The 26,560-nt window shown below is 35.7% G+C and overlaps 1 protein-coding gene across 28 annotated transcripts in view; it reads left to right on the top strand.

Moving 5' to 3' along the window:
* Positions 1–26,560, top strand: part of MYCBP2 (MYC binding protein 2) — a 275,983-nt gene that overhangs the window by 98,065 nt on the left and 151,358 nt on the right. For all 28 annotated transcript variants that reach the window (XM_063650979.1, XM_063650974.1, XM_054446938.2 and 25 more), the window contains 8 exons: positions 3,078–3,197; positions 4,101–4,182; positions 10,836–10,953; positions 16,628–16,832; positions 17,468–17,621; positions 21,950–22,122; positions 23,154–23,279; positions 23,369–23,496. In XM_063650979.1, coding sequence (XP_063507049.1) covers positions 3,078–3,197; positions 4,101–4,182; positions 10,836–10,953; positions 16,628–16,832; positions 17,468–17,621; positions 21,950–22,122; positions 23,154–23,279; positions 23,369–23,496 — 1,106 coding nt within the window. The remainder of the gene's footprint in view (positions 1–3,077; positions 3,198–4,100; positions 4,183–10,835; positions 10,954–16,627; positions 16,833–17,467; positions 17,622–21,949; positions 22,123–23,153; positions 23,280–23,368; positions 23,497–26,560) is intronic.

The following is a 26,560-nucleotide window of genomic DNA, read 5'->3' as shown; positions in this document are numbered from 1 at the left end:
CTTGAACAGATTTTTTTTTTTTTTTTTTTTTTTTTTTGAGACAGGGTCTCACTCTATCACCTAGGCTGGAGTGCAATGGCATGATCACGGCTCACTGCAGCCTTGACCTCCCGGGCTCAGGTGATTCTCCCACCTCAGCCGCCCAAGTAGCTGGGACTACAGGTATTCACCACCACACCCAGCTAGTTTTTTGTATTTTTAGTAGAGACAGAGTTTTACCATTTTGCCCAGGCTGGTCTTGAACTCCTAGGCTCAAGTAATTTGCCTTTCTCAGCCTCCCAAAGCCCTGAGATTACAAGTGTGAAACACCATGCCCAGCTTGAGCAGAATTAATCTTGCTGAATTCACTTGCTGGTTCTTGAATTTGCACTGAATTTTTGACCACTTACTAAGTGCCTTTTTTCTTTGATAAACTTTGGTTAATGTCTGAGTTATAGGAATTATACTCAATTTTTTGACATCAAATACCGTATACAGATTTATATATATATTCTATATATTTTAATTCTGCCACTGCTGCTGATAATGATTAAGACCCTCATCTCAATTTTTTTACTTGTAAAATTTTCACTGTCTATAATAATTGAGAAGTTGTTTTGTACAGTTACAGTTTGTTTCAATGAACAAAACGTTTCTAGTATTATTTTGACCTCTAAATAATAGCTGCTACTTTTTTAGTCATTGTGGTTGTATTCAGTAAATTACCAGCCTTTAAAAATAATCTCCTTCCTTGATGCTATGTCTCTATTGTGGGATTTATGCCTATATTTAATCTCCTACTCAAGGGAGGAGACAAAATGCTAAATTCAAAGATAAAACCTTGTAACTAGGCATCAATACATTTATATAAAGTGGAATGATACTTGAAATGTTTAATTAAGTCTGGCAGAATCATACGAACACAATGTATTTTCTATGTTAAATCTCATTTGGTTTTAATAGACATTTTTACCAATTGAGATAAAGCCGTAAAATTTCTTTACATCTGGCATCTTATTAAATAGACTTTGGAAGATATGTATTTGTGTGTGGGGGTGTGTGTGTGTGTGGGGGGGGTGTGTGTGTGTGTGTGTGTGTGTGTTTGGAAGATATGTATGTGTGTGTGTGTGTGTGTGTGTGTGTGGTGTGTGTGTGTGTGTGTGTGTGTGTGTGTGTGTGTGTGTGTGTAGGCCTTTTTTACCATTCCACTATCTTTCCAACATGAGGAGGCTTTGAACTGAGTATATTTTATTTTGGATGGAGTGAAACTAAATGTTGTGTTTTTTTGTTCGTTTGTTTTGGTTTTTTTTAGTCCATCCATTCTTTGATTTAATTTGGCAAACCCACATTAGATAATTTAACAGAAGAGGAATTATATTCTTCATCCTATTATAGTAAAACCTCTCACTAATTCTGAATTTATGATATTTGAGATGCAGTATTTGTGATCTTTTTTGAGTAAAAAATTCAAAATAATTTCTTCCTCTGAATTTTCAGGGTCATACTTATAAGGGGAAACCTGTCTAAAATCACTAGCTTTTCAAACCAAGGGCTCAAGAAATGAAGGATTCCTTCAACGTGCCTTCAGCCTCTGGGTCCAGCAGTTAATTCTTGTATGTTAAAGGACTTTTATGTTTATGGTACATTTTAAATGTAATATTGGCCTATTTTGAAATATAATGTAGGTAACCACACTCTATTTATTGTAGCATTTAGTTTAATCTGTAATCTGTACTGCTTGAAGGTAACAAAACTGAATTTTTACTTCAGTGTTCTGTATGATTAAGACGTTTCCAGTAAGCCACACAGGCCTACCTGTTCTATGTTATTCCGAATTAGTGAGGTTTTACTGTCCTAGTGTCGTAAAGAGTTTCAGGCTTCTTGAAATCATAGTCATTTAGTTATGGAAAGGAAAGTAATAATGTAGGTGGATTTTGTCTCACCTGGATGTTACTAAAGTTTAGGTAAAAAAAGAACACAAAATGATTTAATATTATTCTGTTTAACATTCTAAAATGCACAATGAAAATACAGGATAGAAAGTGTGTGTCTGTAGATTCACACATGTATCTTCATATAATACACACTTGTTTAGAGTTGCTATACCACTCGAGAGTGGTTTAGACTAGTTGAACTTGTGAAATTCCTTCCAGATTTACGTTTATTCTGTGTACAAGGAATTTGAATCTTGATGATATAAAGGTCATATGTTAGTGATGTATAGGAGAAGTACATTGTGATTAGAAAAAGTAAGTTGTTATTTACACATTCCAAACAAAAATTTTTATATTCTGGAATGTGGTTTTTGATGTTATGGTTAAATTGTTGGAAAATTCGAAGTTGGATTGCAAAAACCAGGGGTAAAGAAAAGGCTTAAAGCAAGCTCAATGAAGGAAATTATAAGACGGGAGGAGGAAAGAAGGAGTGAAAGCAGAAAAAAGGTTTGGTTGAGGGTAGTGATTGGGGACAGGGAGAAAACCACAAAGCAATATGGCTGAAGGTGATGGTGGCACAGGAAACATGAATAAGAATAGGCCTTTGAACTGCAATATATTGAATAAAGCTCTTTGGTCTTTATACATTTTGAAAAGTTCAGTTGAGTTTCACAATACTTGTGGGCAGTGTAGCATTTCTAAGATCTGTTTAGGAAATCTAAGTCACTTGTGAATCCATTAGCAATTTTTAAAAAATGGCTAGTACTAACAATATCACTAAGTTTAAAATAATTGTTAAATGACTTTGCATGCAGTAATTTTTTATGCAAACTAAATTTTCCCATATAAACTGTTACATTTTAAATTTTGTTATTTCTATAACTTAATGACCTGTTTATTATATAAGGTTGTATCCATAACCAGATTTTATCTGTTTTTATTAATTTAGTGATATTTGCAAATGGAAGTATATAGTCTATCTTTTCAAAATTGCTTCTTTGCAGGTAGATTCTTGATCTATCACTTCTAACAGCTACAGATTCTTCTTGCTTGTTCCTTTTAACATTTTTCTCTTGTTCTTCCATAATAAACTGATTTAAATTTTTATTTTGAAGATGAATAATGGCTTAATTATTCATAATTCACAAATTATAACACTTGCAGATGGAAGTGGAGAAAGAGGCGAAAAGGATGCAAGCAAAATCACAACATACCCTCCAGGCTCTGTGCGATTTGACTGTGAGCTCCGGGCAGTCCAAGTCAGCTGTGGATTTCACCATTCAGGTAGCGGCTGGAACTTTAGGGTATAACTGCGTTTTTACAGTTGTGCTCCATAACTTATTTCTTCAGATTTCATGAACATAGCCTGTTAACTGTGTGTTAAAAGCTGTAGTATGGCAATCTCTCAAATCTGTAAGACCTTTGTATTTATTACAGAACCTCTTTAAACAACTATGGCATGATGGAACAGGTACTTGTCTAGAGATCTAACTTCTAGTCTGTCTTCCTATGAACTTCTTTTATAATTCAAGACATCCTGGAAGATGAAATAATCCTTTAAATCTCTTTCAATTCTAGAATAATGTGGTTTTTGTAACATGTTCCCATATTTTGTTAATGTTCAGTGATAAATGTATGTCAACAAATTTACTTTCTTAAAATGTAGAAAATAATTAAATTCTTAGTAAATTATTGGCATTTGGGTTATCTTATGCTGTACTGTTCAACCTTTATAAAAATGAAAAATGTTAAATTCCTTCCTTGAAGATTATTTGATAAGGTATTAACAGACATTAAAGATCTGCTGTTTCATTGATGTTGTATGTAATTGTGCAGACCTCCTATCCTAGATGGGAGAGAACAATATTTTATATGTAGTTACTCATTATTAAGAAGATTTTACAGTTGACCTGAACCAGTGTGTTAATAAGAATTAATGTTATTAAATGGCATTTATAAGAATTTTTAAGTATGTATTATGAAAAAATTATACATTTATATGACCTACAAAAATATTTTTCAGAACTAAAATTAATTTCTCATTAAATATAAATTTGTCCTTCAGTTACCTATTTTTAATGGTGCTATAAATGTTTAATAGTGAAAATTACACTGCTTTTAGTATAGTTGTGATAGAAATGTAAAATGCATATAATGAAAAAATAAAGCTGTGTGTTTTGGTTTCAGTGGTTTTAATGGAAAATGGAGATGTCTATACATTTGGTTATGGGCAGCATGGGCAGCTAGGACATGGAGATGTCAACTCCAGGTACTTGCTAACTTTTCATTTGAAGATCCAGAGTTATTTTTTCTTCTGTTTTCTTTTCCTTCTTTTTTCTTTCTTTTCTCTTTTTAAGTATATATTTCTAGAATTAAAATAATATTATACCACTGCTTTGCAAAGTGTGGCCCATGAATTATTGGTGGTTTCTGATCTTATGGTTGAGTGCTTTTGTGGGGATAAAGGATTTTGTAGTTTCAGGAGAAAAGTTGATATATATTTTAAATAGGAGAGTGATTATGATTATCACAAAATATCACTATATTCTTAGCAATTATCTTTTTAAAGGCTGTGCATGGCAATAGAAAAGATAGTGAATTGTATTTTTTAAAAATGTCAGCAATGGATTCAAACATATTCCTGATGTCTGTTTTGAAATTTTGGTCTAATAACATGCAGTCATTGAAGCTTTTGAATAATTTTTGGACAGAACCTATTGGTCTCTCTGATTAACTATTTTGACTTATTGCGAATAGTAGTAGAGAGACTGGTAGTAATTTCCTAATATCCCTACTTCATTTGGTAGTGGAGTTTTAGTTTGTGACATGATCGTGCAGCTAAAGATTGCCTTTCTCAGCTTCCATTGCAGCAGGATGTGGCCATGTGAACTTAAGTGATAGGTGCCACTTTGGAATCTTGCTGTTAAAGGGAAAGGGTGTACCTTTCCGTTTTTCCTTCTCCCTTCCCAGCTTGCTGGCTGGAATGAATACGTGGTAGCAGAAACTAAAGAAGTTGTCACAGAGATAAGTTGGAGACTGTGTACTGAGAATGGCAGAACCATAAGATGGGAATAGACTGGGTCTCTGACACCATGAACTGCCTCATCAGCTTCTTAAATTGCATGCTTCTTGCGTGAGAAATAAACTTCTATCTTGAAGTCCCTCTTACTTGTCTTTAATTACAGCAGCCGAGTTTGTATTCTACGTAATGGAGTCAGAATACTTTGGTCAAAAGTAATAGAAAATCCATCTTTATTAGTTCAGGTCTTCCAGAAAGCAGATGCCAAGACAGGATTAGATGTGCAAAGAATTTATTAGGGGAAAACTCCTGTGAAAGAGATAAAGGGGAAAAGAGCAAGCACAGACAGGGAAGGCCTTCGGATACAATGTAGTTTTGACCCTATGAAAGGAGAAAGAGAAGGAAGAATTGGGTAGGAGTCTAGGTTCCAGCATAGCATTAAGAGAGTTTTAGCCAGGCCAGTGATGTGTCCCCAAGCTGAGGATACCTTTGGAAGGGTCCTGCATTGGGCAGGAATAGACCAACATTCGTACCTTCACCATGTTCAGTCACAGCTGGTAGCACCCCAGGGGACGAATGTCCTCATGCATCCAAAGGGACAGCACCTGAGGCTGTTATAATAGTTAACTCTGCTCTCTATAGCAGATTGTCTTGAAGGAGATCTGAGTGGTCTGTGTCTGTGGTTGTCTCACCATGGAAACAGGAGTATTTATGAAGTCTGGAAAGATACAGAGTAGCTTCAAGCCAGACTTCACTCAGCAATTCACTTTGCTGCAAAAACTTACCTTTTTGACCCTCTACTCTGCCTTATTCTTCCTTGTAGTCACAGTGTATATGCCAGAATCAAGGGGACTTTTATGGTTTCTCCTTTACATACAGTGAAAGAAAGAGAACTTATCTTCACGTAGTCATTAAATAAAATTCAAGGTTGTCACTGTGTCTTGAACTCACTCTACTATTGTGGCAGGGATGGAATTCTGCCATTTACATGGTAAAGATTAGTGATTCTTAACCCTGGCTGTATATTAGAATTACTTAGGGAATTTGAAAAAATACCATACGTGGATTCTACATCCAGCATTTCTGAGAGATGTGTGTGTTGGAAGGCTTGTGGGTGGGACAGAGGTGGGGAGTGGTCCTTGATAGGATGCCAGCATCAGAGTTTTTTCTAAAAGGTCCCCAGATTCTGTATGTATCCAGGATGAGAACCACTCTCTATCCCTCGAGCTGAGGCAGGGTCAGATCCGTGGGCACTGCATAAAAAATGGCAATGAAAGGGAATGTCCTGAGTTATGTTTATGAATTTTGTTGCTAATGATGAGACGATTGAGATATCGAGTTGAACTTCTTATTCAAAACACAAGTGAAACATAAAATTGATACTACTATCAAGAGGTTTGTAAAACTATCACAATCATAAATATGTAATGACGAATATCATACTTGCAAAGAGCAAAAGATATGTTTGGCAGAATTACTTTATCAGATGTGTCTGCTGGATATGACATAATATCAAGTGTTGAGCAATTACTGTCACAGGTGTTAGATGCCAACTGATATTTTGCTTTGCAATTGAGTAACATTACTGAAATGCAGAGGCTGAATCTGGGTAGTAATTACAGTTGGCCCTCTGTACCTGTGGATTCTGCATCTGTGGATTCAGTCAATCTTGACAGAAAACATAGTTAGGCCTACGATAATTGCATCTCTACTGAACATGTACAGATGTTTTTGTCTTGTTATTATTTCCTAAACAACAGAGTATAACAACTATTAACATGGTGTTTACATTGTATTAGGTATTATAAGTAATCTAGAGATGTTTTAAAGTATACAGGAGGATGTGCATAGTTTATGTACAAATACTATGCCAATTTATATAAGGGATTTGAGCATCCCTAGAGTTTGGTAGCTGCAGGGGATCCTAGAACCAATTCCCCATGGATGCTGAGGGATGACTATAACCTGTGTGGGGAAGAACGTGGCAACTTTTTGTTCTGTTTCTCATTTGAGAGTTGGGACACATAAGAAGAGGGTTTATTTGTATCATCGTGGCTATTGTTGTTGTTATTTAGCTGGTGGTTATTTTGTGAGCCATAGAAACTGGGAAAGGTGCATTGCAGTTAGATAAGATGGAGTCTCAGTCATTTATGCAGCAAAGAGGGCACTTCACAGAAAATAATTGACAAATAGCAGTATTTCATGGTCTTGCCAGAGTGGAAAGGGAAGTAGTGAAAAACATGGCCATGTTATAGTCAGGTTATGTTATCTTACTGTGCACTTGACACTCAGAAGAATGAGCAGCTTGAGCACAACATCCTTCCACACCGCACTGAGGTGTGTTGGCCGCTGAGAGGGAAGGTGTTCATGTCAGCTTTTAAAATGAAGAGATTACCTAAAAACATTACTTCGTGGTCCTGATTATACCAGTGAACACTATTCTTTGATTCCCAAGTCTGAAGAGATATAGGGCAGTTTCAGGCCAGACTTCCTCAGGTGATAATATTGTAGCAATATGCTCAGTATTTTAAATAGCTTGAATTTATCATCTTCATGAAATATGATAGCATTTAATGTTGAAACAAAATATCAGGGTTTCTTATGAAGATTAAACATTGGTAGGATCTACACAGTGGTGTAGTAACTGGTAGATGCTACATAGTCATCGAACCTGGAACTGTAGAGGCAAGGTTCAGCTCTTCACTTCTTACCAACCATATGACTATAATTTCTTAAGATTAAACACTGGTGGGATTTGTTTTAACTGCCCAAAGTTGTTCTTTTCCAGCATGGAATGTTTTGGTCTTTGTTCCATTGAGTGGTAACTGAAAGACTGATTACATGAAGTGTGGGCAGAGCTAAAATGGATAATGCAGTAGTCATACCTATATACTGTGCCTAGTGGATTAGATATTCATCAAGACCGCTTCAGTCTTAAGCACTCAGTTACCCTGTCTGTCTGGACTTTTGTGGGACTTGGAAAGTAGCAACCAAGAACTCTGTTATTAATTCAGAAAGGAATTGATTATGTCTATGGAGGAACAATCTTGGGAGGAACAAAGCTTCTATAGCATATGTATTAACTACAACAAAGCAAAACATTTCCAGATAGTTGAAATAAAGGGTTACAGTTGGAGAATATGTTTGAAAAGTCTCTAGTAATCAAGAGCTGTTAACTGGAATTTACTGTATAGCACACATTAATAAGGTGTTGTTTAAGATCAATATTGTGGTGTGCATGATAATGAAGATGGAAAAATGTTATTGATATTCTCTTTATTTAATGTGTTATATTGCCAGAATGACTGAGTTCAGTCTCTAGGTTGGGTCCTGATTCTGTCACTTGGTAGCTATATGATCTTGGCCAGGTTACTTAATCTTCTTGTGTCTCAGTTTCTCAAGTTTAAATATCCATAATCTGATGATACTTTCTTCTTCTGCGATGCAGCCCTACTTTACTTCCCTTTGACTTTATGCCCCACAACCCTCTACTTTTTTACTCTTTTTTCACCCTTTTTTAACTTTATTTCCTACTCAAGTTAAAGACTGTTGCTTAATTTCTTCACCTATACTCTTACCAATTTCTTCAGTTTTCCCACTCTCTTGGTCGTGGTACTAGGACATGATAAAACCTCAAGCATGAATCAATCTGTTAATATTTCCTATGCCTACACTTAGGCTTCTGGAAGGCAAGAAATCACCATACCTATGCAGATTGATACTTAATTTCCAGATTCAACCAGTTCCTCTACAATGGTCATTAATCCTCCTGTTGTGTAGTATTGAACTATTTGACTTAATACCTTTTGAGAGTTTGTTGAAAGACATGGGGTCTCTATCCAGAAAAATACAAGAATATACACTTAAAAATTTGCTTGCAAATTTAGGAGATCTTTTGAAGCTCACTCATGGACTTCCTAGAAGTCCTTTATATCCGAGTTGAAAACTCCTGCCCTCGGTATGTATCTATTCCATCTACCACCACACCTTTTCTTGAATCTTCAAACTCTCCACTCACCTGTTTCCTCCTTTTAGCATAGGACCTCCATGTACATTGCAACAGATATAAGAAATTATTCAGCCCACCAACCCTGCAAACCTACTTCCATCCATACCACTTCTCTGCTTCTTTCCTCTTGTTACAATTAAAGAGGAACCTGTCGTGTCCATGCTATGAAACCTAGCTGCCTTTTCCTTAGAGATCTATTTCTGTTTCCTGTCTTCCCTCTAACCTTTATCTTTAGCGTCTTTATTTTGAGTCACCTTTTAAACTTCCTCAAATCTCTATCATTAAAATAAAAAATCCTCTCCTTCAGCTTCATTTTTCCTTTAGCTGCTGGCTCTCCTTTCTTTTTCCCCTTAGTGCTGGGATACTTAGAGCTACTTTGTGTATTCTCTGACTCCTTATCTACTGCATTGTGGTGCCTGCTTCCACCAAAGAGACCTCCTTCTGCTAAATCAAGTGGCTAGTTGTACGTCTCCTTAGAGCATTTGGCATGTACTTTATTTTCCACGCTTGAAACCTACTCCTCCAATGAGTCTCCTTGAGTTCTTTCTTTCTGTGTGGTTTATTCTAGATGTCTGTGAGCTGTTCTTCCTCAGTCTATATCTAAAATATTAGAAGAGACTCATAAGGGAAATTAGGATCTCTTCTTTTCTCTCTCATAGAGTCTTCCTAGATCTTATTCATTCTCATAGCTTAAGTGAATATTACCACTATCTACTCTGTTGATTAAGCAAAAGAAATCTTCCTTGCCCCATATCGATCATCTGCCAAGTTTCGTCAATTCTGTTCCTTACATAGCTATCAAAGTCACCATCTCTTTCACTCTGCACTGCTCCTAGTTAAGGCTTTCATCATAAATTACCCAAACTACTATAAAATTTTCTTAACTAGGTTTCCAGCTGCCAGTCTTGCCCTTTTCCAATTCATTTTTCATTACAGTCTCAATAATCACTAAAAATATATATTCTGTATAATTTTTAAAATTTAAAGTGTCATAATTACATTGTCTCAAAAGCAGAGCTCTCCTACTATGTGTGGACTATTTCTATAATGGTTGTGTTTCTAATTACAGATAATGGTTACTAAAAATGGCTGTTAAAAGTAGGAAAGGATACTAGGATGTCATTTATCATAATAGTTATTGTTCATTGAGTGTTAACTGTGTGCCAGACACTGATCCAAGCACTTGACATGTGTGGGCCTCTTTATTGTTCACAGGAACTCTGTGGGGGTAGACACTGTTTGTTAGTATTCTCCATGTGATAAAGAGAAAACTGAAATACAGAAAGAATGAAAAATTTGTTTGAAGTCTGGTCGCATTATTATTAAGTTGGGGAGCCAGGATTCACACCCAGCCGCTCTAGCTTTAAAGCCTGAGCTTGTAGTCACTGCTCTAATGCCTCTCATGATACTGTATTTTGACTCATGAACTATGAGTCTAAGTTCTAAACTTACAGCTTAGTGAGAAAAGTTAGAAAAGAGGATCATAAAATTATTTCATCTAGTTCCTGGATTGAATTTCTGTTAAGGCATTATATGATTTTTATTTCATCCAATAAATATTTATAAAGATCTCTAACAGGCCAGTCAGTATACAGAGTACCAGATTAAAAATAAATTTAGCACCAGTTTTTCAGAAATTATTATGTGTCTATAATTAGGGTAATTACATTTAGAAGATCTTTTTGATGATCTCCTTAAAGTCAGCAACTGTCTTTTTCATCTTTGTTTACCTAGTACCTGGAATGGAGAGAGTTGTTTAGCACTTAAATGTTTACTGAATATTCTTATTAGCGCCTTTTATCTTTTCTACTCCTTATTGCATTGTTTACTTATTGTTTTTATTTCAGTTGAGTTTTGTAAGAAATTGACTTACTTTTTTTTTTTTTTAACCTAGGGGATGTCCCACTCTTGTTCAAGCATTACCAGGCCCTAGCACACAAGTCACTGCAGGCAGCAACCATACGGCAGTACTTTTAATGGATGGACAGGTCTTCACATTTGGAAGTTTTTCTGTAAGGAATGTTTAAAACATTAATAATATTGCATTATACCATTGCCTTATAATTTGCCTATTTAGCTATTTTTTGTTTCCAGAATATAATATAACAATTATATTATAATTGTTACATATGCATATTTCATGCCTTCATCCCCAACACACACTAAACCTGGATGATATTCTTTGAAGTAATTTTCCTCTCTAGCTCAGCATTAGAATTTATTGAATTTAACAACTTTGTTAGAATTGGACATGTTTATTTCAGATTAAAGTCCTTTAAGCATTCAATAGAGCTAATTCTGTCATATGAAAGGTTATTTCTCATCTAACTTTTAGAGATGGATTTTTCTTAACATATAGAACTATGCTATTTTGTAACCTTTTAAAAGCCTAGTTTTTTAATTCGATTTGTTTAAAATTATACTTTCTTTTTTCCTTTTCCACCCTCTGAGTCTATCCGCCTGTTTGTTACATAGGCGCTTGTGCGCATTCTCTCCCTCTCTCTGCACCAAAGCTTAAAGAGTGAAAATGCTCTAAGAATTTTGTGTAGTCTGGGCATAGTAGATATCAAGAAAAATCTTTGCGAGACTGTACTAATACTCTTGTACCATTTCTGACGTGGGTAATTACTAAGAACTCTCGAACCTAAGTGTCTGAGATGACATTTACAGCTTTTGATTTTTTAAAAACTGTTAATGTGTACTTAAAATATTTTATTTGAAAATGGTTTCAAACTTACAGAAAGATTGCACAACTAAGAACAGTGTGTAGAATATCTGGTTAGTGTCTTTAGCCAGATTCACCTATTGTTAAGATTTTGATCCAGCATTTGCTGTATTATTGCACATGTGGCTGTTCTCTCTCACACACACAGTGTGTGTGTATGCACAAATGTGTGTGTGTACGTATGTATATAAAACATTTTTTTTCCTCAAATTCTTAGAGAATGTCTTGTGTACATTATGGCCCGTTACCTCCTACATACTTCAGTTTGTATTTTGTGAATTGACCTAATAATTATTTTTTGGCATTTCTTTCCCCTCCAATCTAGCATCAGGCATTACATTTGCTTGTTGTGTGTCTTTAGTCTCCTTTAATCTGTAACATTTCTACAGCTATGTATTGTCTATTATGACGTTGACATTTTTGAAGAGTTTATAGTACTGTTTTGAAAAATAGAATCCTCCTCATTTTTGTTTCTCTGATATGTCCTAATGTTTAGATGCAGGTTGTGCACCCAGGCCAAGATACTCTGTAAGTGATGTTGTGTTTGCCCTCACTGCATCACATCTGAAGGCTCAGAATGTCCATCTGCTCCTCATTGATTATGGACATTTTGATCACCTGATCAAATGTCTGATTTCTGTACTGTTTCTCATTTGAAACTATAAGGAGCCTGTAGGTTGACACTTTAAAGATGCCTGCTTCTCATCAAAATTTCCCTCTAGATTTAGCATCCATTGATCATTCTTTCCTGAGCTAGTCTTTACTGTAATGTTTAAAAAATGGTGATTTTTTTTTCAACTCCAGTAGGCACTTTGCCTTTTACTCTAAGCAAGAGCCCTCCTTTCCTGTTTACTTGTTTTTCTACTTATTATTGGTATAGACTCAGGTATTTGTATTTTCTTCATTATCATCTTTAATTATTTGGGTGCTTAGATTATTTCCGATTTGGCCAGCAGGAGCCCCTTCAAGCTGGCTCCTGTATTCTTGTGACATGCCCCTTCATTTTTTGGAGTACTTCCTTTCTTTCCAGCATAACAAGTTGTTCAGGGTTTATCTTGTAGAGGCCCTGTATGAGTCCTAGAATTAGCCATTTCTCCAAGAACCCTGATTCTTTTTAGTGGGGAATAGTATTAGACACTAACTGGGTACTAGAAGTGTTCATTGCTACAGGACGTCTTTGGTTCTCTAGTACACATATATTTATATGTCCACATATATGTATGTATTTTAGAAATCATAGGCCAGATGTGGTGGCTCATACCTATAATCCCAGCACTTTGGCAGGCTAGTGCAGGAGGATCACTCAAGCCCAGGAGTTTGAGACCAGCCTGGACAACATAGTGAGACCCCATCTCTATTTAAAAAATTAGCTGGGTGTCGTGGCACGTGCCAGTGGTCCTAGCTGCTCAGGAGGTTGAGGTAGGAGAATCACTTGAGCCCTGGAGGTCGAGGCTGTAGTAAGAGCCGTGATTCCATCATTGCCCTCCAGCCTGACAGCAGAGCAAGATCCTGTCTCAAAAAGAAAGAAAGAAAAACAAGCCCACACTGTGACTTCTACTTCCAATCCATTCCCACAAGGTTCTTTCTTACCTGTCCTGTTCTATATTTATGTTCTTTCTTCCTCAGTAAGAATCTTTCCTCTCAACAACATCAATATATTTATTTCTCACTTAGTCCCCAAATATGTCTAAAATAGTTTTATATTTGCTTTGCCTGTACAAGTTCAAAAAAACAAACTCACTGAAAGGTCATTCTTGCTCTTTCACCTCCCACCTGCTCCCCACCCCAAGTCTGAAGGTGTATAGTCAAGCACTGTCCATAAGTGGCCTGGATTCTCTCTCTCACTCCCTTTCAGTGGAAATTGTGATTCCTTTGGAATAGAGTGGGGCTCATTTGTTTCAGTTTAAGATTCCCCTCACCCTATCCTTTGATTAAGTTTTATTTCATTTTTAAAATATATAGAACATTTACATGTTGCTAAAAGTTAAGTTATACAAAAATTGTGTCCTCAAGAGGTGTCACTTCCTCCCATATCCTTGACATTCCTGCCTCCCCACACCTTTCACTCCACACTTAGAGGTAATGAATGTCATTGTTTTACAGTTTATTCTTCCTGTGTTTTTTCTTGTGAAGATATATAAACGTGCAGACACACTATATATATATCTCTCTCCATATATGTATATATGTGTATACACAGTTATGCACTGTGTAACAGTATTTTGGTCAGTGATGGACTGCATATGCTAAGGTGTTCCCATAAGATTATAATAAGTACTTTGATTATAATAAGTACCTTTTCTATGTTTACATGCAGAAATACTTACTAAAGGGTTACAGTTGCCTACAGTATTTAGTACACCAGCATGCTGTACAGGTTGGTAGCCTAGGAGCAATAGGCTACACCATATCGCCTAAGTATGTAGTAGACTATACCGTCTAGGTTTGTATAAGTCCACTCTGATGTTCGCAGCATCACAGAATCACCTAATGACACATATTTCAGAACATATCCCTGTCATTAAGTGACATGCGACTGTACATAAATATATATATTTCCCCTTTCCCGTTTTTTAAAGGTAATAGCCTATATATGCTCTTTTGCACTTTGCTCTTTTCGCTTCAGCATCTCTTCTAAAAATCACTCCATATCAGTTCATAAAGCTCTTCATTTTTTTTACCTCCATGTAATACCCCATTGTGTGTATATATGGGTTTATTCATTCAGTTTCTTATGTTTGTATATTTATGCTGTTTCCAATACTTTGTAATGATAGTAGTGAATATTGTTAGAGGTGTATCTTTGAGATAAATTCCTAGAAGTGAGATTACTGTGTTGAAGGTTAATGCCTATGTAGTTTTGTGAGATATTAACAATTCTCCTGTATTTTGCTTTCACACTAACAGTGTACGAGATTGCCTGTTTTCCACAGAATTGCCAACAGAATGTGTTGTGGTACCTTTAATTTGTGCCAGTCTGATGGGTGAGGAATGGTCCTGCTTACTTCCAAGTTCCTTTGCCTTTAGTTGGTGCTCTGATCCTCAACGTTTGGATCCATATTTAGTATTTTGGCATTGAAGGTTAACTTTCTTTTTGGGGGCATGTGTTTCCCTGTGCTTTTTCTAACTTCTCCACATGCCTCTGTTCTCCTTCTTAAGAACTTCCCCTTTCGTGCTTTGCACATGCTCAGGTTTGCAGTAGCGGGTGGGTGGAGAGAACTCTTGGAATTTGGCTCTTCTGCTTACAGGAAACATAGAGATCATGACACCCACTGTCTCCTTTCACTGCTGAAGGTTTGAGTCACATGTAGATTTGTTTGCACAGCATATTTTTGTGTCTTTTGAGGTGGTTATGTGAGTGATAAGATTTGGAGTCAGACAGTCATTGTCCTCCAGTCCCAGCAGTCCTAGTTGTGAACTTTTATGAATTTAAATGTAGCTTATTTAAACCACATTCTGGTCCTTACGGGGTTGTCCAGGTATCTAACACATTTTTGGACTGCTTTTCTTCATATTAGTTGGTAGTAAGGGAATACATATTTATTTCAATAGTCAATGAAAAAGATAACTAACTTATTTTTCCTCCAAAAGCAGAGTATATCCCTGAATATGATATATTTTGCTCACTATTTACTTTTTTTTTTCTTTTTGAGACAGAGTTTCGCTCTGTCATCCAGGCTAGAGTGTAGTGGCATGATGATCTCAGCTCACTGAAACCTCTGGCTCCCAAATTCAAGCAATTCTTATGCCTCAGCCTCCCGAGTAGCTGGGATTACAGGCCCATGCCACCATGCCCAGCTAATTTTCGTATTTTTAGTAGAGACGAGGTTTCACCATGTTGGCCAGGCCGGTCTCAAACACCTGACCTCAGGTGATCCTCCCACCTCGGCCTCCCGAAGTGCTGGGATTACAGGCGTGAGCCACTGCACCTGGCCCCTGTTTACATTTTTGTGCTCTCTTATTTTTGTCAAAAAATAAGGACAGATCTTAAAAGAGTGTGAGAAATAAATGTTGAATCTTTTGGCTGCTTCTCTAATCATGTGCTTGCCATGTTTCCTTCCCTGGTTCTGTCCAGGGATTGAAGCTCAGTTGCTTCCACAGTTAGTTTGTGGCTGTGTTTTCTTGCTGTGCTACCTGGTGGTTGGATGACAACGTGACCAGAGTGTTTGCAGTGCTCCAGGCTCCCTTGTTCCAGAATGCTGTTGGGGGGAGAGAGGTCCTGAGCCAGGGGTGGAGGAATATCTACTGAGTCAATGTCAGCCTTCTTTTCTTCTTTTTCAGCTACAGGCTTACTAGTGAGAAACTTCCTATTCCTTTTTAAATTAAACTCTTACCTGACCAGGTCCCTATAGACAGCCATACTTTTAAACTGGTTAATAGTTATTAAAACATCATACCTTACCATTGATTGTGCTGTTTATTTTAAAACATAAATGAAATAACTTAGGGACATATCATGTGAAAACAACATTACATATTTTTCTAATTGTATTCACAGTTTCAGTATTTATTTTGGTCTTTTTACTTGGATATTCTCAGATTATATGAGTTCAATAGTGACTTTCTTTTATACTATCAGCTTACTATGTCAAAGTGACTTTTTAAATGAACAATTTGGAATACTAATATTTTAACATTGTGTGTATTTATTGTACTTTTCATTTAAATGTAGGTGAAGACAAAGTATTTTGGAGATACTTCTTGCATGGAAAATATTTCAAAACTTTTTTTAAAAAAAATGCACTTTATAAGACTTTCCAGGAATAATAGAAATTGTTTTATTACTTTATAAATATTTGGTCCAAATTTCTTACATATTGTATTTATTTTAAAAACCCAAACTAACAATTGGTGAAAAATAAGGTTTCATAGATTGATTTTTATCTACTGCCTCCTTAACTTTATGAAAATTAGATTGTTTACACAGCAATATTGCTAATATGGTTTATTTAATCTTTTAGAAAGGACAACTGGGCAGACCAATTTTGGATATGCCATATTGGAATGCAAAGCCAGCTCCCATGCCTAACATTGGATCAAAATATGGAAGAAAAGCTACTTGGATAGGTGCAAGTGGGGACCAGACTTTTTTACGAATTGATGAAGCACTTATTAATTCTCATGTACTTGCTACATCAGAAATTTTTGCCAGTAAACACATAATAGGTAATACCAGAAATAAACAAATGCCCCTTCCAAACTCTTGTCTTGATTGATAGTAAATGGTTTATCTTTCCCTGTAATGAAATGTACTTTTGTAGCTTTTTGTTTCCTTTCTGCTCAAAGAAATTTAAACAAAGCCTGTAAATGTCTCTGTTTATATGTGTCTATGTGCTGAAAGAATGGAATAATTGGGAGATCTGGAAACCACAGTATTTGTGAGCTAGACAGTGGTAGAACTATAAACTAAATTCTAGTAGGATAAAATCCATATTAGAGTAAGAGAGTTTTATGCATTGTTTCTTGCTAAATAAATGTTAGAAATTAATTTTTATGGGAGGTTATATAAATCAAACTTTGAAATTTCACGAAGACCAAGGTATCAATCTATACTGTGTCCATGATACTGTGAATAATTATATAATAGAGTAGTATAGCAAGAGATTAGGAGCATGTGTTGTGGATTTAGACATCTTGAGATTTTAGTCCTAATTCTCCCACTTAAAGATTTTTTAATTACTTAGCCTTTTTTGTTCTCTGCTTATTCATCTGAGAAATGGAGATAATATTACTTTATGGGTTTTGGAGAATATAAAAGGGTAATATATATGAAAATTATATATAAATATTTTTTTCTTAAGGCTTGGTACCTGCTTCTATATCAGAACCTCCTCCATTTAAATGCCTTCTGATAAATAAAGTGGATGGGAGTTGTAAAACTTTTAATGACTCAGAACAAGAGGATCTGCAAGGATTTGGTGTGTGTCTTGATCCTGTATATGATGTAATTTGGAGGTAAGCATCTCAGTTCATAAAACAGAGTAGTAAATAAGTTTTGATGCAGTTATACTCTTATGGTAATATAAACTTTATTTACAGGCGGACTTTTCACACATGAGTACTCTGCTGTTTATCTCATAACTGCAATTCTGTCTCAGTGATTCACAGGGACCTTTACAGTGTAGCATAGTGGTTAAGAGCATGCATTTTGAGCAACGCTACCTAGGTGTATCCCAGCTCCACAACTTGCTTTCTGTGTCACCCTGGAGAAGTTACTTTGACTGTGTGCCTCAGTTTTCTCATTTATGAAATGGGGATGCTAGTACTACAGAGATGCATAGTAGGTGCCATAGAAGTGTTTGCTATTATCATTATAATTATTAATTTTACTGTTGAGACTTCTGTTGTTATTTTTAGTCTGTCATCAATCGTGTTTATATTGTATAGAATTCATTCTATTTTTTGTTCTCATAATTATTACTATGAGGAGGAAATGATGCCAAAGACAATAAAAAATAAAGAAAATAATTGAGCTTGCCCTTTAAGAATGTGCATTAAAAAACACTCTTACTGGTAGAGAAATATACAGGATTATATGCATTCTGGAAATTATTAAAACGTACAGATAAATAAGGCACAAAAGAAACTCAAGAAATTATTATGTTGCATTTGTTTAAAATTTATTGTGGTGCTGGGCCGGGCGCGGTGCTCACGCCTGTAATCCCAGCACTTTGGGAGGCCAAGGCAGGCAGATCACGAGGTTAGGAGATCGAGATCATCCTGGCTAACACGGTGAAACCCCGTCTCTACTAAAAATACAAAAAATTAGCTGGGCGTGGTGGCGGGCACCTGTAGTCCCAGCTACTCGGGAAGCTGAGGCAGGAGAATGGCGTGAACCTAGGAGGCGGAATTTGCAGTGAGCCGAGATGGCGCCACTGCACTCCAGCCTGGGTGAGACTCCGTCTCAAAAAAAAAAAAAGAAAAAAAAATTTATTGTGGTGCTTTATATACAAAATGAAAAAATAAGTTACCCTTCTTAGCGTTTCTAGCTTTGGATACTAATAGGAGGTGTACCCTGCCATCACCACAGTGGCTCATCACAGGGCTGAGCACTTCTTTCCTTTTGCGGCCAGCCTTAGAAGGCAAGATTCCAGTAAGTTGAAAGGTTGAAGTGGTGTGAGTGAGGAGACTTTTTCTCTGTCTTCCTTCTTCTACCCATGCCTGATTGCATTCTCATCAGACAGCCAAGTTCTAAGAGGCCATGTGGTGGCAATGGGATAGATCATCTCAAATGCCTTGCCAACTCCTTGGTAATTTTCTTCTGTGTTCCAAAATAGAGATTAATCATGAGGCTTGCATTCAGAGTGAAGAGACTGCTGCGCTTCCCAGGTTGCTGGCCAGCTTACTGTCTTATTTGTGCATTTTATGAGAAGGCATAGTGGCCAGTATTGAGTTGAGTACATCTCAAATCAATTACATCTCCCTGGCAGCATTGTGCGGGGTAGATGAAATAACAAGAGACTATGGCTGAGTGGTCTTTTGTGATCATTCTTATGAAGACATGAGGTATTAAGAACCAAAGTTAGAATGGTCACAGTGGGGTAGAATGGAGGGGATAGAGAGAATAGATGTAAAGATAGAATTGGCTGCAGTTACTTACTGATTAGAAGTCAATGTTCAAGAGACTTAGTTACCAAAGAGCAGGCTCTGGTTTGGACTTAGGTGTAAATTGATGTTTTATTATTTTGTAGTTCTTACATGTTTTATTTTTAAATGAAGTAAATTTGCATTAGCAAAACAAAAGTAAAAATTGGCATGTGGAATCTGTTTCTGGATGCGTTCACTAAGTTAGCAATAACAGTATAACTAAGTCTAATGGTAAAAACTTAATTGAACTAGAACCATTTCCCTGGGGTCTTAACAGAACTCTCAAGTATGATATTCAGCTGGTTGAACCTTGTCTTTTTCACTTATGGTAGTAACAATGGGACAGATGATCTCAAATGCCTTGCCAGCTCCTTGATCAATTTCTCCATTGTTGGAAAACAGAGATTAAGAGATGTTTTGGTAAAACAACTGAGAGGTATTTTTCTTTAAATCAGGATCAGAATTTCTGTTATCCTGACTTCTGGCTGCTTTGTGTTGTTTGTGTTTTTCAGTGGGGCATTTAAATTTTATAATTATCATATGCATTGCACATCCAATATTAACTTACTTTGACTTTCCTTCTGGCCTGCGTCTGCTTCCTTTTATATTCTTTAAGAGCCAACTTTGCCTGAGTAATTTGAAACAACATCTATAAGGAGCAGATAAATGTTAAGAACACCTGTTTTATTTCCCACATACAAATTTACACAAATAATATGTGAATTTGTGTTATTTTTTAAAAACAAAACAAAAATACATACAGGAAAAAGGATGGTCATACTCTATGTCTGTTACTTTTCCCATACCGAATCCCACTAGCCTTCTCTGTGGATCACAAGTATGAAGTTTGATTTATATTGTCTGACACCTTTTAAAATGCATGTATTTTTCTTTTTATGTAAATAAAATGCCTACTCTAAAAGTTAGATTTTTGCTCAAAAATAATTTAGAGATCTTTCCAAGTCAGTATTTAAAGAACAGCTTCATTATTAAAATTGTGGAATTCTGTAGTCTGGATATACCAAATATACTTAACTGTTTGCCCATCAGTGAACATTTTAGATTTTTTTTAATATTACGATATTACCTACAATGCTACAGTGAACAAATACACAGGTATCTACACACAGAGTTTTACACACGTGTGGAAGTATTTCTGCAAGCTAGCTTTTAAAATGTAGAATTGCTGAGTTAAAAGATAGGCTCACAGAATTGTAAAATGACTAAGGTAAGTCTCAATCACTTTAGAAGTTTATTTTGTCAAGGTTGAGGGGATGCCTGGGAAGAAAAGACAAGCCACAGTAGGATCTGTGCCCTGTACTTTTTCTGAAGAGGTTTGAGGGCTTCAGCATTTAAAGAGGAAAAGCGAGCAGGAGGAGAAAGGGAAAAGAAAAAATGAGAGGATGTGGTCACATTCTTGTAGGGTTTCAATTAGGCTTACTGAATCCACATGTTGCACTTGAAAAGGAAGGGGTAGAGGGAACAGTGAATTTTGTATTTGGAGTTAAAGTAAACATAGAGTAGAGGAAGCAGTCATACTCATTCATCTGGGGCGGATGGGGCTTGGTGAGGGGATGGGCAGATAATTTCTAGTCTCTTCTTGTCTCTTACCATGAATTTGCCAGAACCAAAAAGAGATTTGAATCCAAGGATATTAGAAACTATGTGTTTCCATTATTTACCATCAAGAGAGTTAGTGAAACTGTTGAACACTAAAGACCAAGGGAAAATCTTAAAAGCAACCAGAGAGAAAAGAATGATCACCTAAACAACGAGATCAACAGAACTTCCCAAAAGCAATAATGCAATAATATTAATGCTGCTAATTATAGAAGCTACCATCATATATTTTCTCCCAAATGCTATTTTAAGTGCTTTTTAAAAATAATTTAAAATGTTTTAATTGTGGTAAAAATACAGTATAAAATTTAGCATCTTAATCATTTTGAAAGTCTGCAGTCAGTAGTGTTTAGTATATTTATGTTATTGTGAAATAGATCATCAGAACTTTTTTTTCTTGGAAAACTGAGACTCTATATTTATTAAACAACAGCTTGCATCCCTCACTTCCCAACCCCTAAAAGAGGTCGGGAAGTGGAGATAGTTTTTTGAAGTTTTTGTTACAAAAGAGATAAGAGAAATGGGATGATGAAGATGTTGTGGGTTCCTAATAGTTTTTAATTGGTTTTTACTGTTTGTTCATATGGTTGAACATCCACATCCATTCTGTTTGTGCCTCCTTTCTATGGATAGCATTCCATGTCCTTTCCAATTTTTGCTATGAATTGATTGTTTCTAGCTCTTATACATTGAGGATATTGTAGCTTTGTCTCACATGTACACTTCACATTTTTCTTCAACTTGTCCTTTGTGTTTAAACTTTTTTAATGGGGTATTTGTTGAGTTTCATATTTATAGGTATGTATCAAAACTTTATACAGTCAAGAATTATAATCTACATTACTATTTTCTGTATTATTTAAGTATTATAATCTACATTACTATTTTCAAATTATTTCACTTTTAGTGATATAGTTTTTATATGTTTAGCTTAGATCCAGAAGATAATGAGCTACATTTGTCCTCTTTAAGCTGACTGTATTATTTATTCTCTTTGTATCATCAGTTATGTTTTAGGAATTTTTTTTAAAAACAAAACCACATTGAGGTGCTGTAATTATTCTTTTTCTTTAAAGGTTTCGACCAAATACTAGAGAGCTGTGGTGTTACAATGCAGTGGTTGCTGATGCCAGGCTTCCCTCAGCAGCAGACATGCAGTCCAGATGTAGTATCCTAAGTCCTGAACTTGCCTTACCAACAGGATCAAGGGCCCTCACTACCCGATCTCATGCAGCTTTGCACATTTTAGGTAGGGTTGCGATTTGATGTACCATTAATTCACATTAATGTGTGCTGTCCAGGGTTTTTTTTAGAGTATTTAAATTTGTATGTAATTCTGTCTTGTTTGTTAAATAATAATAATATACAAAATAAGTTAAATCCTCTAAGAGGCTAATTCCACAGAAAACAATACATGAGACCTGTACTAACGGTATCAAAGATTTATGTATGCCCAATTATTTAATTTTCCCAGAGGTAGACCCTTAAAAATAATGTTTTTGCTCAACTTGAATGTATAAACTTTTAAAGATATGATAAAATGTTCAAATATATAATATTTAATGTATATTATTTTAAATAACAAATTCTATAAAATGTAATTAATTTTATATACGTCTTCTGTTTCTTCTTATATAACACAGTTTTCCACAGCATATCAACTTCATTCTTATTTAATTACTTTGAGATGTAGTACTTTTGCAATATATTTATTTTGTAGCTGGAAATTTTATATCACTCTACATAACTATGTATTTTCTTGCTTTTAAAAATGATCCTTAAAAAAACTCATTTTAAGACTAGCACTTGCAGTTGTGAAATCATATTCCTAAATATAATTACTGTATCATAAATATAACTCTTTGTTTCTTTTTTCTCAAATTTCATTTTGGTTTCTATTGTAGACATCCAAAACTAGTGTTGATTAAGTTTGTGTGACACTAATGTGTCTTCCTCAAATAGTATTTTAAGAATCAAACTAATTTGGAGAGTTTCATAAAAGGAAGAACCTTGTAAGAATTCAAAGGTTAAGTGATTTCAACTTTTCAGAGATCCAGTTTTGTGTAAAAGGTTGTCGTATGGCATGTTTAAATATGATCATTAATCAGATAAGGGATAATTTGTATTGGTTTTAAGCATTCTTCCATGAAATGATATTTAAAGCTTGGAGCAACATTCTGAGTTTATTTATTTTAATTTATCCCCATAGCATTTAATGTCATCAATACCATAGGACATTTTAATTTCAAGAAGTTAAATTTTGTTTATTTGTTGTTTTAGGTTGTCTTGATACCTTGGCAGCTATGCAGGACTTAAAAATGGGTGTTGCAAGCACAGAGGAAGAGACTCAAGCAGTAATGAAGGTTTATTCTAAAGAAGATTATAGTGTGGTAAACAGGTTTGAAAGTATGTATACTTAGGTTTAGGAAATATTGTCTTACAACTGAAATATATATGGATCTTTTAAAACATAGATTATGATTTATATATTCTAGGTCATGGAGGAGGCTGGGGTTATTCTGCCCATTCAGTAGAAGCTATACGTTTCAGTGCCGACACTGATATTTTACTTGGTGGTCTTGGTCTGTTTGGAGGTAGAGGAGAATATACTGCTAAAATTAAGGTAAAGTTCATCAACAATGTTGTCCTTTTTTGTTTGAACATACTGATTTTGACTTAATTTATTATTTTATTATTTAATGTCTAATTTTTTTCCTTTTTAACTTGGTTTATTTTGTTTTTAATGCTTCTTTTTAAAAAGCGATAGAGGAAACATTGCTAAAATCGAATACAATAATACTAAATTAATAACTCATTAAAAAATCAAAAATTCTGTAAGAAGGGAAGAAATGAAAGGAAAATTATTTTCAACAATTTACGACTGAAGAAAGCTGTATCTCAGTCCTTTGTATGGAACTTCTGATGGCCTAGCCATACCAGCGCCTTTTTATGTGGCTACTTTCTTATGGCCATTTTAATGACAGAGGAGGCACAACTGTTTAGGGACATTTTGATGTAGCTAAAAAGTTTTGAGCATTTTTAGTGCCAAATAGTATGTAAACAGACATCTTCACCCCAGGAGTAGAGACCAGGGATGAGTGAGAGATAGTGTTAGGGGAGGATTCCATCTGGTAGGCAAACTAAAAATCATTGAGAGTCATATGTTACCACACCTATTCGTGTCCAAAAGGGCCAACAAATTATCCTAAACAAAGTATATGTTCATTCTTTGAATATGCACTAATAGCTTGAATGTTCTGCTTCTCAAATTACCTGATTTTGCTCTAAAAGTGAAAGAGAAAACTATAGTTTCTGCCTGAATTTCAATAGCAGGCTTCACAAAAAAATCTCGATTAAATGTCATCTGTTCAGGAGGTATTTTCTTAGTTCTCTCAATAATATCTAAAAATGATATCAATATGTTAACACTCTTCTTCATAATGATAGTTTCCAAGGACATTCCCCATGGAGGCCCAACCAGAACTGACAAACTTAAAGAAATATTTGCTTATTTCTGGTTATAGTTGGAATACATACGCTAAAAAAGCAGATAATGTAAGAATGAATAAAGTAAAAATTTAAAGCTCCTATAGTTATATGGAGTATAGTGATAGAATAATGATTAAGGACTTTTGTAGCACATATATTTTGATAATAAGAAAAATAGTAGTTTGGCTCATTTCAGTGCAACTGCTTTAAAATGGTTATTTTAGGATGTCTTGATTCATCCTCACGTTAGAGAAGCAACCTCAATGTGTTGTGTAGTTCTACTTGACAACGTCTAATAAGCTCATCAGGAGGATATATTTTTTTCTAGCTCTAAGAGATTTTTTATTTTCGGAATAGTGAACAACATAGTGGACCTTATCTTCAAACACTGTAGTATATAGAATTATGGAGGGCTTCCATATATGTTGTTTTTATACTGGCCCTATTTTTCTTTTTCAAACTCAAATTTTACCTCACTCCTCCTATACTCTGGAAATGATCTTGCCTTTTGTATTCAATTACCCAGTGAGTGGGCTAAGGCCTTTCAACAGTAGTCAGTCTTTTTTTTTCCCTCCCGTCACCTCTCTGTAATGTATACATTTGTTAAGCCCTTCTTTATTTTTTTTGTTTTGTTTTTGTACCTCTAGTTGTTTCTTCTATCTCTTTGTAGGTTCATCCCCTTCCACCTGGCCACTGAATATAGGAGTTCCTGAAAGACCCAGCCTTAGGACCTCTTTCTTCACATATTCTCATATGCATTCTCTTTTGAGCCCAGAGTTTTAATAGCCATCAGCATACCATAATCCCCAAATTTGTATCTCCAACTCAGATTTCTTTGATGCATTTTCATGTAAATATGTTAAAGGCACATCAGTCATCAGTCATGATATCTCAACTGAATTCATGCTCTTCCACTGATCGATCTCTCTCATGATAAGTACCATCCACCATATGCTTGATACATAGGCCAGAAATCTAGGCATTTTTCTTGATAGGCCTCCTATATCTCTTTCTTCTCCACAAAAAAGGCTCTTCTACCACTACCCTAGGCAAAGGTATTTGTCTTGGACTAGCCACCTAGATAGTCTCTGTACATATTCTTTCTATACTTTCTGTCTCCATTCTCTCTCTTACCATTTCTACTTGAACCTACTCCAGTCAGATTTTTGACCCCACAACTGACATTGCTCTTGTCGAGGACACTGTGACTTTCATATTGCTAAATTCAGTAGTCAAGCCTCAACTGTCATCTTCCTTAAGCAGTCAGCTGAATTTAACCCAATTGAGCTCTTCTTTGAAATACTTTCTTCCCTTGTCCTCCAGGACACTACACTTCATTTTTCTTTTGTCCCACTGACTGCTTTTCTTAGTCTCCTGCTGGTTGCTCATCATCTTCCTGAGCTCTAAATGTTGGAGTGCCAAGAACTCAGTTTTTGACATCTTTTAAAAGTATTCTGTTCCTCATAGTGGTCCAGCCTCATGGACATTTATCTTTGATGACTTTTAAATTTATAAACCTCTTCTCTGACCTTTAAACCAATATGTACAACAGCCTATGCTGTGTCTCCACGTGACTCTCTGATAGGCATTTCGGAGGTAACATATTCAATACTATGCTTCTGATGATCTGCCTAAACCTGCTATCCTCATGTTCTTCCCCATCCCAGTTAACTGACTTAGCATGGAGTTAACTTCATTCTTCTGTTTCCTCAGGCCAAAAATCTTGGAGTCATCCTTGATTCCGCTCTTTCTTTTACACACATCCACTTCGGCAGCAAATATTGTCGGTTCCACTTTCAAAATAAATCCGGAATCTAACCACTTCTGAAAACTGCCACTGGTATCAGGTTGGGTCATGCTACAGCCATTCTCATCTGTATTATTACAGTAGCCTCCCAACTTGTGTTCTACGTCTGTCCTCGCCCCATTTATTATGTTCTGAGTGTGGCAGAGTGATTCTCTTAAAATGTACAACAGATTGCGTCATTGTCTCTTCAGAATCCTGTAGTGTCTTCCTATGTTAGAATGAGAACCAAAAGCCTTAGAAGGACCTACAAAGTCCCCATCAGAACTGGCTGTCATCACCTCTCTGACCTTTTGTTCTACTAGTTGTTTCACTCTAATCCGGTGACGCTGGCCTGCTTATTGTTCCTCAGACATTCCAGGCACAGTCAAATCTCAGTACCTCTTCACTTACT

The sequence above is a fragment of the Pongo pygmaeus genome, chromosome 14 (assembly GCF_028885625.2).
Source record: "Pongo pygmaeus isolate AG05252 chromosome 14, NHGRI_mPonPyg2-v2.0_pri, whole genome shotgun sequence".
Taxonomy (NCBI): domain Eukaryota; kingdom Metazoa; phylum Chordata; class Mammalia; order Primates; family Hominidae; genus Pongo; species Pongo pygmaeus.
The sequence above is the reverse complement of the archived record's forward strand: the minus strand, read 5'-3'. Positions and strand labels throughout refer to the sequence as shown.